General features: G+C 38.1%; 1 protein-coding gene across 4 annotated transcripts in view; it reads left to right on the plus strand.

Moving 5' to 3' along the window:
- SLC4A7 (solute carrier family 4 member 7) overlaps positions 1–13,393 on the plus strand; it is a 160,151-nt gene that overhangs the window by 105,119 nt on the left and 41,639 nt on the right. For 3 of the 4 annotated variants that reach the window (XM_084619516.1, XM_084619518.1, XM_084619517.1), the window contains exon 6: positions 471–659. In XM_084619516.1, the coding sequence (XP_084475642.1) occupies positions 471–659 (189 nt within the window). Of the gene's footprint in view, positions 1–470; positions 660–5,111; positions 5,496–13,393 lie in introns of all 4 variants that reach the window. The other variant, XM_084619519.1, reaches the window with a different exon arrangement.

Consider the following 13,393-nt stretch of genomic DNA (forward strand, 5'->3'; position numbering starts at 1 on the left):
TATCCAGTTTGTACGTCAAGCCCTTGCTTGTGGTAGTTTTTGCAACTGCACTGTTTTCCAGTGAAGAGTGGTGTTTATTTGATGTATCATTGAATACACACCTGCTTTTTGTAATGAAGGCTGTAGTAAGTAGGAAGTTGAAATAAAGATGAATGACAATATTTTGTTAAGTGGTTAACAAATCTATTTATTCCTGTAGGCCTTGTATTTTAAAGTGCTGTGTGCTTTGGAAAGAATACTGTTGAATGATCCAGAGAAACATTTGCTCAAAGTGCGTAGATTTGAAGTGTTGGCCCACAATATTCTTGGCTATTTCTTTTCAGTGGATCTAGATGCACAGTTTGCCAAAGAAAATAAACATGATTCTTCATGAATTAATTTTACTGATTTTTCAGATGTGAGTTGATGTGGTGGTCTTGGGTATGCATATATTTAACTTAGATTTGATTTTAGTATTTTTCTCATGATAGATATGGTGTTGGACAACATGATTGCTTCAGGTCAGCTGGATGAGTCCATAAGAGAGCATGTCAGAGAAGCTCTCCTCAAGAGACACCATCACCAGAACGAGAAGAAATTCAGCAGTCGGATTCCCCTGGTTCGGTCCTTTGCAGATATAGGCAAGAAACATTCTGACCCTCACTTGCTTGAACGAAATGGTGAGATAAGTTGTAGCATCTAATTTATTCTAACCTGATACAAATATATATTAACACGGGAGAGGCGGGAGAAGACAGCAGATAATAGTGGATACATTTTCTGAGTCCTCCTTGGTATGTAAAAGTTGTGTGGTGGTTCTTTTGTGGAGTTGGGACATTTACCTATATTTTGCATGTATAAAGTCTTGTTTTGCTCCTTGTAACCACTATGATGTCTTGACTTACTGTCTTTATTTATGCTATAGTATGGTTTAGTTGTCTGTTATGAGTAAGGCTATGATTTAGTCATGGGTATTTTTAGTAAGTCATGGACAGGTCATGGGCAATCAACAAAAATTCACAGCCTGAGACCTGTTCATGATTTATACTATAAATACACTTGACTAAATCTTGGGGGAATCACTGCTGAGGGGCTGCTGGTGGTGGGGAGGGGGAGTGTGTGCTGCGTGGGGGGGTGGCCCAGCAATATATTCAGTTGGTCATAACACTTTCACAGGATATGTTTCAATTAATTCTATATTTTTGGAAGGTTTAAAGTCATCCTATTACCTCAGCCAGGCAAAGCTTCATGTGCATCAAGGAGTCTGACTACCGGATTATAGCTTCCAATTCAGTCTCTTTTATTTATTGTTTTAGAGACTTAATCAAGGTCTTAATGGTCAGTGAAATTTTTAATTTTTATTTTATATTAATTGTGTTCATCTTACCTGAGTGTTGCTTTCATATAGTTGTCCAAAAAGGGAGTTCATATTTTTAAATTCAAAATAATAAACTACCTCTAGCTAAGGTTTGTTTAGTATAGTAGAACCTAGGTAAAAAACATCTTCACAGGATGTACCATGTCTCCTGCTGATAACTAATTTCTGACCACACTCTGGCATCCTGATGCATTTTTTCCAGGTACTCAATTCCTAAATTCAAACATTACCACTCCAGGACAGCTTATCTTACCTTTTATTCTTCCTTTGTGGCCTCTGCCATCCCCCCAGAGTTCTCCATCTTCTGTTTTGGATTTCCAGTCACATCCGCCTCGACATCTACTGGTTGACTTGAGAGCTTTGGCCTCGTAGGGATTGAAGTATTGGGCCTGTCCGAGCCTGATTAATGTCTCTCCTTAAAATAAAGTACTTGGGTTCTTGACCATTCTGGTGCAAGATGTGTTATGTCTGCTGCCTTGGAACATGTACTTACTTGGGTTGTTCTAAGTGCTAGTGTGTGCTGAGTTTGATCTGTGCCATAGAGATATTCTAGCTCTTTTCCTAATGTACACTGAGGATTAGAAAAACTGGACAGTATCTGATGTTGGCACATACTGAAAACAGTTTTTTTGCCAGGATGTTTCACACGTCTTGGTTTCTAAAAGGAAGAAAATGGTCCTAAACTTTGAACTGATTGTGCAGACTTCAGTTGCAGTGAATAACTGATGCTTTATTCAGTATGTGTGTTGAAACTTGCAAGAAAACTGCAGAGTTCCCAGTCTAAATAACACATGCCTAATCCATACATCTGCATCCCTAGAAAATAGTATTCAGAGAATTTAATACCCATGTAAGATATCTTCCTGGTCTTGAAAACAAATTAAGTTGCTTTTCACATTATGGACTACATTGGATTCTTAATTACAACATGCAAAATAGAACATTGTGCTTTATCAGTCTAATTTGCTACCGAAGCAGCAGTTCACTAGAGACTAATTTCAAATCTCTAATACTGAAAATGAAATAATTTTAAATAAGATTCAGTCTGTAGAATGCACTCTTCAGGTAAACCCTCTAAATTTGAGTTTTTTCTGTATACTTAGGGACACTACTTCTCCATTGCTCAAAAGAATATTAGGATTGTTCCGTATGTTGGTCCTCCTTATACATTGTATACTGCACATGATAATACTGAATGTGTCTGTGTTTTTTGGTACCTGCCTGATGGTGTAATATTTGAGAGAGAGCGATACCTTCACCTCCAGATCTTTAGCAAAATTCATCATATTCTTGCTCTGCCTGAGATGGAACACCAGTCATTGTGCATGTACTCATGTACGTTTGGGGAGTTGCAGTCAGTGTTCTCTAGACATGCTCTTCCCACCTTCCCCAGGGAACCTTCCCCAACCCCACCTTCCCCAGGGAAAGGGTGGGATGAAGATAGAGAACTCTTTAGAATCTTCTTCCCTGGTAGGGAAGAACAGGCACCTACCAGAAACTTGTCTCTGAGGGAAGGATGGTGACTCTATTCTCCATCTTAGAATAATGGAGAAACAAGAAGATAAAGAGAGACTGCATTGTGTGGCAAGGGTGAGAGAGAGAGAGAGAGAGATTTGGAGAAACCTGAGGTTAAGTAGATGAATGAGATTGTAATAAAATAGATCAAGGAGTAGTATAGTTTGACACTTGTACATTTCACTCCAGCGCAAACAGGAGACACTTTGATCTAGAACGTAATACTCCCAAGGGAGTTCTGTACACCTGCGCAATGCAGAATTTGTGCAGAATTAATGTTCCCCCACCACCACCACCAAAATGGGCTGCAGAGCTGCTGGGTCCAGCAGAGCCCAGCTCCCTAGCTTGCAAATAAGACACTGCCAGGGGGACGGGGAGGTAGCTGAAGGTTTCCTGGCAGCTGCATTTCCTGGCACACCCTGAAGGAAGGAGGCGGCGGCATGCAGGAAACTCCATACAAACCTGGGACCCAGCATCAGGCTGTTTCTCCCTCTGGATTCCTGGGCTCTGAGAGGGAGGGGGTGTGAGTGTTTGTTTGGAATGGAGCGGGGGCCCCATGGCTGAGCTCGGAGGTCAGGGAGGGTACGAGTGTCTGGACTGGGGTGTGTGGCTGAGCTCGGGGGGGGGGGGGGGAAAGGGTGTCAGTGTCTGGACTGGGGGGTGTGACTTGGCTCTGTGGGGTGAGAGTGCGAGTGTCTGAGCTGGGTGGTGCCCCATGGCTGGGCCCTGGGTGGGGAGGGGAAGGGTGCGGGTATCTGGGCTGAGAGGGGGCACCCTGCAGCTGAGCTCGGGGGAGGGGGAGGTGGCAGAGAAACAGGAACTGGGTTGTCGTAGGGGTTCTTTAATTCTCTACTTCTGGGCAAATTTTTTTTGTCTGTGTTGTTACAGACATAATTTTTGACAGGTATTTTGAAATAAATTACCAAAATAATTGAAACTGGCATGATTATGTAGTGTTATTTTGACAAATGAAATATGCAGAATTTTGCAGAATTTTTAATTTTTTGGCACAGAATTCCCCGAGGAGTAACATAAAATAGGCTGCTGCAACCTATATTAAGTAGCAGCTACCCTTAATTTTTTTTAAAAAATGGAGTATTTCAACTATTATATTGTTATATGATGATGTGTTATGACTTGACATGGTGTCATATCATGCACCACCACTACTACAAAGGTGTAATGAAATAATGCAAAAATTATAAACGTAAAAATAATGTTGAAACTTTTTTGTTTTTAAATGAAGATTTTGAAATTTTTTCCCCCAAATAAAACTTTGGGGAACTTCCATTTCATGGAAAATTCTGAAAATGTGTTTTCATTCTGATATGTAATGAAAACGAATTGTAAAATGTCAACATTAAGTTTTGGCCGGCTCTAAATATGATAGCATCTTAGGCTATGAACAAACAACTGACAGGAGTGATGTCAGTTGCACTACACCTTTTAGTGCTAATAGATTGAAATTTGGTCCCTGACCAAATGTTAGTGAATGCAAATGATTTAAGATATTCTGCTTCAGGTTAGATTTAGTAGGTTATTTTTAACTTGGAAACCTGTTGCCTGCCTTTGTCCTCGACAATAAGTTTTACTGAAATATCAAATATTAACTATTTCCTTCCTTCCCTGTACAAGCTTTTATGTAGTGCTTTACAAAGAGTTTCATTATCCCCATTTCACAGATGGGGAGACTGAGGCATAGAGAAGTAAAATGACTTGAACAAGCTGTCCCAGCAGGCCAAGTAATTATATTTAATTTGTGGTACAAATGCTTCAAAATCTCCTGACCTGACCTTGTCACAGTAGCATTATGTCTTAGCCTAGTAAAAAAGCTTCCAGTACAAATGGTATATAGTAATATCTGAATTTGAATTTTTTTCCTTTTTAACATCTAGTGAAACAATTATTTTAGATGTCAATATTTTAGGATCATATACTAAATTCTTATTGGACCTTTTTTAAGCAATTACTGGTCATATCCTTTTCTCCTAAATCCCCATTATGTGCTAATTGGTACTTGTCAGTAAGGTATCTGCTGACTTTTCTAATATCTAAAAATCTTATTCACTCTTGCATCTTGCTTAACTCTTATCTCACCTGCATGAATGTGACACTTTTTGCTCTTAAAGGTTGTATTTTACTGTGTAAATTGTACATGCATAATTTGTCTTTTTTAAGAAAAAGCTTGTTTCCCTGCTGTAAACTTCATTTTGTGTTTCATTTATTTGTTTTATCTCAGGGGAAGGCCTTTCAGCCTCCCACCACTCTTTGCGAACAGGTCTCTCTGCTTCAAATATTTCCCTGAAAGGAGAAAACCGTTTGTCCCTTCTTCTCCATTATCTTCTTCCTTCTTCAAGAGCTGGAACCCCGGCAGATTCAAGGTGTACAACCCCACTACCTACCCCTCAAAACACACCACCCTCCAGTCCTAGCAGCGGCCGCCTGGCAACCACAAGTTCCCAGCCGAGTCAGCTTCAGGGCAAGGAACTGCTGGTGTCACCTGCCAGTGATGATATTCCCACAGTAATAATCCATCCACCTGAGGAGGATTTAGAAGTTCAGGAAAAGAAGACAGAGGATAATATTAACATACCAGGCAATTATCCAAACTTAAACTGTCCATGTGTGATGCTCTCTGAATCTGGATCACTTGCATTGCAATGTTGAGCACATAGCTTGAGCATAAATGAGTAGTATTTACAACTGTTACCTCTGTCTGCATGTTTTATTTCTTCTGAAGTGTGATTGTTTCTTATACAGCATAATAGATCTATTCCAAAGGTTTTTACTCCTAAAAAGAATTAACACAAACATTGTTGAAGTTCACTTATTTATAATGCATTTTAACTCCTTGAACCAATGAAAAATAGAATTTTTCATACTTAACCTTTTTTATTTGTCTGATTAAAAAGGAATGTTTGTGTTTTTGTTTCAAAAATAAGCAATTTTTAAATAAAATTGACTTTTAAATAGGGACGATGTCAAAAATGGTGGCCTTTTCCTTTCACTCACCTTGAATCCATGTAAATGAAGATATTAATTTAGTCCTTAAGTGTGGTGTGTGGTTTAAAGACATGGAACATGCTCTGAAGTATTTATAGTCTAAATCAGACATGTTACAACATGTGGATAAGTAATGAGCGAAGGTAGGTGATAGGAAGAAACAAGGGTTACAGTTACAGAGTTAGGGTAGTAATTTAGTCAGTTGTGTTTTTGTGCCATGATGGATTTTGTTTTTAAATACTTTCTCTTAGGCTTTAGCTTAAGTTTATATTATAAAAATCTCAAACTGTTATGAACAGAAGTAGTCAACCTTAAAACTGGCATATCCAGCATTTCTACAATTGGTGCCAGTGAATTTTCCAGTGGTGCATTATCATGGTGTCAAATGCTTAATGACTGTTGGGGGAGAACAGGTGGAGTGTTGTTTTGTTTGTATTTTTAATTTGCAGAGTATTGTAAATTAGCTATCAGTAGCAGATCCTGTGATGTTATTGGTCTGTGAAACACTTCGAAGCTGTTTAGCGCGTGTAAAAAGCATAATACATATGACAACACTGGATATAAGAGAAAAATATTCCTCTGAAAATGCCTCATTAATATGTTGAGTAAGCGTTTGTTTTTTATCCCAGAAATTGATTAATAATATTTGAGTTTTTCTATCATGTCTTAGCATTAGAGCCAATTGGAGGCTGAAGATTTTGGCAGTTCTTGTAGTTAACTTGTAACTGTTTGAAGAGGTCACTTTTCTCTTTGCCTCCAAGTGCCTTCGGCTTTTTTTCTTTGAAAATGACTGAACACCTTACCAGGAAAACAGAAAATGTTCAAAACGTGAAACTGTTTATGCTCACCATTCTGAAACTGATCTCCATTTGCGTGGATTTGGACTGCTGTAACTCAAATATTTGACCAGGCACAATCTCCTTGATGATCTTCCTTATTATCTAGTAAGAGAAAATTGGGAGACAGATATGACTCTCCAACCAGACTGGCTATCTAGCACAAACCCTTTGTCTCTGGGCATCTTGAAAAAACAGATCCATCCCATTACCTGGCCAGACCTGAGGTGAGTGATCCTGGCCCAGCCAACCCTATCTATCCATTTCTAATACAGGCCCAGGTTCAGGGTAACAAGGAGAAGGAAGTTGAAGAGGCATGTGCTGGAGGGAGTAATCAGTGTCAAATTTCCTGGTTATCTGCTTTTCCTCTTTTTCCACTGAAGGGTAGTGAATATATTAAGCTTCAGAGAGTAAACAGAGCTAAATCTGTCCTAACACCAGTGCTCTGAGTCACTGAACAAGGCCTTTCCTCCCTTCATAAACAAAAAGAAATCTTGTCCTCTGCCTCCTTAATACAGAAAAACACTTCTAATGAACAGAATGTTCATATAAAGATCATTCTCCCCCTCAAATCCAAGGATGATTTTATATTTTTCGTGGAGAAGGAGGAGGATGACTCTGCCAGCATTAAACAACTGGATATGGTTAATGGCTCTGCACTAAAGACCACAGCCTTCACTTTGGCATCTCTTCTCTAATGAGACAAAATGCCATACGCAGTCCTGTAGAACCTGAGAGAGACAAGTGAAGATAAAGCTGTCCAGCTGAATCCAAGTCCATCTTAAATTGATTCTAAGCCTCAAGGAGATGTATTCCCATATTTATAAAGGAGAAATATGAAGAGGATGATCTCCCAGTTCCTCTGGCTGTATATACTCTGGTCTCTTTTTGTCTGATCCACTGTTTAGAAGTGGATTATTTGTTTTTCTGGACCCACCAAAAATCCAGTATTAACATAGAGATGCCCTCGAGAAGAGTCTCTCAAACTCTGGTCCATGGGCTACTGCTGGTCTGGAGCCTTTCTTAAGAACATAAGAATGGCCATACCGGCTCTGACCAAGGGTCACTCTAGCCCTGTATCCTGTCTTCTGACAATGGTCAATGCTAGATGCATCAGAGGGAATGAACAGAACAGGGCAATTGAGTGATTGATCTCCTGTTGTCCAGTCCCAGCATCTGGCAGTCAGAGACTTAGGGACACCCAGGACGTGGGGTTGTGTCCCTGACCATCTCGGCTAATAACCATTGATGCACCTATCCTCCATCAACTTATCTGATTCTTTTTTGGACTCAGTTATAGTTTTGGCCTTCCCAACATCCCCTGGCAACGAGTTCCACAGGTTGACTGTAAGTTGTGCGTGTACTTCCTTCTGTTTGTTTTAAACCTGCTGCCTATTAATTTATTTGGGTGACCCATGATTCGTGTGTTATATGAAGGGGTAAATGACACTTCCTTGTTCACTTTCTCCACACAATTCATGATTTTACAGACCTCTATCAGACTAGCTCCAAACAACTCAATCAGGCATCAAAGCATTCTTTCAAAAATTAAATATTACAGTTAATTTCTTAAGTTTGATATTTAGCTTTTCAATTTTTCTTATACGATCAATGTTTCTCCTATGAAAAGGCAATTCAGAATCAGTGTTTCAGAAATGACCATGCTTTGGAACTACTGAATACCGAGTTCCACAGATTGGGGGCAGAAATAGCCAAAATAAATACCAAAATCATTGTCTTTGGCTCTGCTGCCATCTGTGCTGGTAAATGAGAGGGGAATGCAAACTTTTCATGAGTGGCTGTGGACAACAAAAATAAGAGAACAGGCAAATATTTGTATTTCCTTGTTTCCGAGGCTTTGAAGTGTGTTCTGCTCTATATTCATTTTATTTTAAATTTAATTGATAAAAACATAAATTGTAACACTTAGCTAATTTAGAATAGCTTTGTCCTGCAATTCCATAGCATCCGATTAATTTACTAAAATTTTTATAATTGCAAACCTACAAGTATTTCTTCTAGAAAAACTCATCTAGTTCTTTGCTTCTTTAACAGGCTGTGTAGTGCTAGGAAAACACACTCCCTATAGATATCTTGAATGTTTAATTTCTTTAAGAAGTCTAGAATTTAACTCTATTTAAAAACAAATAATTCACCTTGTAGTATTCAATATATGCGCATGCAGTTATGGTAGGACAGTTAGCATGGAAGATTTGGATGAGTCCAACTCAGTGCCTAAAGCAGGTCCAGTTTACACTGTGATGTCAATGTATGTCTTGTCTTGATGTTGATCTCCTCTCTCACTGAGGCAGAGGTTGAGGTGGAAGGCTTCTTGGATCTAGTTCTTGATTAACAAATGGGACCTCCTTTTTCCACCAGCAGTCTGAGTCTAGTACTGGATTAAGTCCAATAATGAATGAAGTCTAAATAAGGAAAAAGTTTTAAAAAAATACTTTAATTTGATATTTCTTTTAGATGGATTTTGTAAGAAGACAGAGAAGAATCACTATATAGGGCTTTATCCAACCTCAAATTGCCTGTGTCACAGAGCCTGTGGAACCTCTATAGAAGCTGCTCCATATTTTGTGGGATTCTTCCCCATTGGAAGTACCTTACTTAGCTATACTAGGAATCCCCTTCCACAGAGTGGAAGTGGTGCAGCTGCTTTTCATGATGACATCTAGAAAGGGGCTGGGCATGCTCAGTGTTTTCCTCAATATTCCAGCATGGGGATAAATGAATTTTTCTGTGTCTGACAGCCTGGAAAACAAAGGACAAGTGTCTTCTATGTGGGAGAGCTGTTATTGGGCTAGAGCTAATAGATCGGGGAAGAGAGAGACAGGAATTGTTCCCTCACAAATGGAGATTGCATGGGAGAAAGCCCTCGTTCTGGTGATGGAAGGGGGCTGGAAAACAATTTAAGGCAGGACAGTGACCTGCTTCAACAGTGTGGTGCAATTTTTGAGAAGCCCTATCAACAGGGTTTTTTATTCAATGTTTTTGATTGTCTGTGTGCCCCAGAATCCAAGATGGTCTTGTAGGCTGGATAGAGTATATATAGATATGATATATTTATATATGTAGATAGATATATAACTAGCATGTAGAGTGTTCAGTGTGTCAAAGTATGGCTGAGCTGCATCGTATCTCTGTCTTTTCACAGACGCATTAAGAACTTATACTCGTCATTTACTTTAACTTGGTAAAAGTAAATCAATCTGACATTAAAACAAAACCACAATAAAGTAACAAACTACTAAACCTATTGGGAATCTTGCCTGAGTAAGGAGTACAGGCTAACTCCTAAGTGAGCAATTTAAACCATGAAACAAAGGGAATTCAAAATTAAGCATTGTGAGGAATTAATTTTCAGCTTTGAGTTAAACTCTTTAAATAAAGAGAATGAAGATGGTTGCTGAAAGGAAAACCTTATCCGTTAGGGAGGTTAGTTGAGCTTATCGTATCAAAAGTCTGAGAAATAGGATCAGAACTTGGAAAATAACCAATGAGATACAACAGATGTCACCCTTACAAATATAATTACAGTGCAGTAAATGTCTACCAAGAGGATCATATTTATGCCATGAGTGAAAGGACTGTTTTCTATCATGATTTCTACTAGAGTCCTTTTGAATTGGAAATACAGAATTACCTCAGAATTACAAACACCAGAGTAACGAACTGACCAGTCAATCGCACACTTCATTTGGAACTGGAAGTACACAAAAGGGAAAGCAGTATTTTTCTTCTGCATAGTAATATTTCAAAGCTGTATTAAGTAAGTGTTCAGCTGTCAAGTTTTGAAAGAACAACCATAAGGTTTTGTTCAGAGTTATGAACATTTCAGAGTTACTAACAACCTCCATTCCCGAGGTGTTCGTAACACTGAGGTTCTACTGTATGCAAAATATAAATTAAACTTAAGCGAAACACTTGGTCCTAGGCAAATAATTTGGGACATTTGAGCCCAAACTATTTTTTTTTTTAAATGGAGGAAAATGTATGTAGACATGCTGATGGACTCTTCAATATTGAGCTTGTGATATAGTTTGTGAATGCAGCATAATTTAATTATGTTGCTTAAGCCACAAGAAACCAATTTATTTTTATTATGTGTTTTCTAGCACTGGTTGATTTTAAAAACAGCAGAAAAACTATGAAAAATTTTATGGAAATGCTTCCATTTTTGTTGCCACTTTAGAATGCTGGAATCTTTCTGACAGTATTTTTAAATTGAGTTTGCTTCTGTACTTTTAGTAAGATTGTGAAAAAGCAAAATCTAATAATCCTTTGTATTTGAACGGGATAGGGATTTCTGTATTAGCACTAAGACTTTTTGAACCTGGGCTGTAAATAATTGGAGAAATTCTGACTTCAAATCATAAAAAGATCAATATTATCCTAATGCCAAAACTGAGAAATGGGCAAAATGGCAATTTACAGTTACTGTTTATGTGTGCACCTCAGTGAATCAAATTCAGAGTACCAGTTCTGTGAACTTGGGAAGGTTGCAGTCAAGTAACTTTTGTCCCTTGCTCTGGCCCTGAACACCCACAGAATTTACATATTACAGATACTCTGGATAGGACAAGGGAGTGTGGCCTGTGAGATTATTTCCCCACCTTCCTCCTACTCTGCTATGTATCAGTTTTAGGGATTAATTGATTTCTTGCCATGAAAAATCTGCATTGGGGCATTGATGAAAAAGAGAAGAGGGCATGAATTTGGCCTTTCTGTATTTACCTGAACAGGTTTTGTTTTTTCCTCTCATGTACTAAGATGTAGACTTCCTATTTTCTCCACATAGCAGGTATATTGCATCCCTGTTTCAGTTTTATAAACCCTCCCTAAAAAATTGAGTTTTTTCTACTAAATGTGATTCATGGGTTGGATTGATGGGTTATGAGTTATCTCCTTTTTGGTGAATAATATATATTGCAGAACAAAAGGGAAGAATGTGATTTTGCCATTTTAGTTGGCTGAGATTGGCATTTATAGTAGTAGTTAATTGCTAGCACAGTACAGGTTTCACAAAGAAAATTAAAGCCTATTTAATATCATTGTTTTTGTTTTATTAGAATGTCTTAAATGTTTATAAAATGGAAGAATGAGAATTTGCAGTCTTACCGCTAAATGATGATAGAACTTTTGGTTCTGACTCTTCTTTGGAATAGCTATATAGGATCAGATTTTTAGAATTCGGCTGTCTCTGGAAAAAAAGTGAAACAGGTAAAAATGCCAAATGATAAACTTATAAGGAGTTTAGGCCTGAATTGACTAGGCAAATGGTTGTGTTTAGATCAGGCTTAGCTAACATGAACTATTTATACTCCAAAGCTTTTTCTAGTTTAGTCAAAGTCTTAGGCCTTGGCTAGACTGAGACTTAAAGGTGTGATGTTAGAACATATTAGCTAACGAATTCTAATGTGTTTATTGTATAGGCAGGGCAATGTATACTTTAATGTGTGGCATAAGATGGTTGAGTTAAAGCCTAGAGGGAAGGCTCAGGTTTAACTCATTCAGTTTAGCGTATGTTAAAATATTAGGGCTGTCAAGCGATTAAAAAAATTAATCGCGCAATTAAAAAAAATTGTGCAATTCATTTTTTGTTTAAACAACAATAGAATACCATTTATTTAAATAGTTTAGGATGATTACTACATTTTCAAATATATTAATTACAACACAATATAAGGTGTAGAGTACTCACTTTATATTTATTTTTGATTACAAATATTTGCACTGTAAAAAACAAAACAATTATTTTTCAATTCACTTCCTACAAGTACTGTAGTGCAATTTCTTTACCATGGAAGTTGAACTTATAATGTAGAATTATGTAAAAAGAAAAAGGGTGGGGCATTCAAAAATAAAACAATCTAAAACTTTAGCGCCTACAAGTCCCTTCAGTGCTACTTCTTGGTCAGCCAATCACTCAGACAAACAAGATTGGTTACAATTTGCAGGAGATAATGCTGCCTGCTTCTTGTTTACAGTGTCACCTGAGAGTGAGAACAGGTGTTCACATGGCACCGTTGTAGCTGGCGTTGCGAGATATTTACATGCAAGATGCGCTAAAGATTCATATGTCCCTTCATGCTTTAACCACCATTCCCGAGGACATGCTTCCATGCTGATGATTGGTTCTGCTTGATAACAATCCAAAGCAGTGCGGACTGACACATGTTCATTTTCATCATCTGAGCCAGATGCCACCAGCAGAAGGTTGATTTTCTTTTTTGTGGTTTGGGTTCTGCAGTTTCCGCATCAGAGTTTTGCTCTTTTAAGACGTCTAAAAGCATGCTCCACACCTTGTCCCTCTCAGATTTTAGACGGCACTACAGATTCTTAAACCTTGAGTCGAGTGCTGTAGCTATCTTTAGAAATCTTACATTGGTAGCTTCTTTGCATTTTGTCAAATCTGCTGTGAAAGTGTTCTTAAAACAAACATGTGCTGGGTCATCATCCAAGAGTTCTATAACATGAAATATATGCAGAATGTGGGTAAAACAGAGCAGGAGACATAATGCTCCCCCCAAGGAGTAAAGACACAAATTTAATTGACACATTATTTTATTAACGAGCATCATCAGCGTGGAAGCATGTCCTTTGGAATGGTGGCCGAAGCATGAAGGAGCATACGAATGTTTAGCATATCTGGTACGTAAATACCTTGCAATGC

This window comes from Lepidochelys olivacea (genome assembly GCF_965140295.1).
Source record: "Lepidochelys olivacea isolate rLepOli2 genome assembly, chromosome: 2".
In the NCBI taxonomy this organism is placed as follows: Eukaryota; Metazoa; Chordata; order Testudines; family Cheloniidae; genus Lepidochelys; species Lepidochelys olivacea.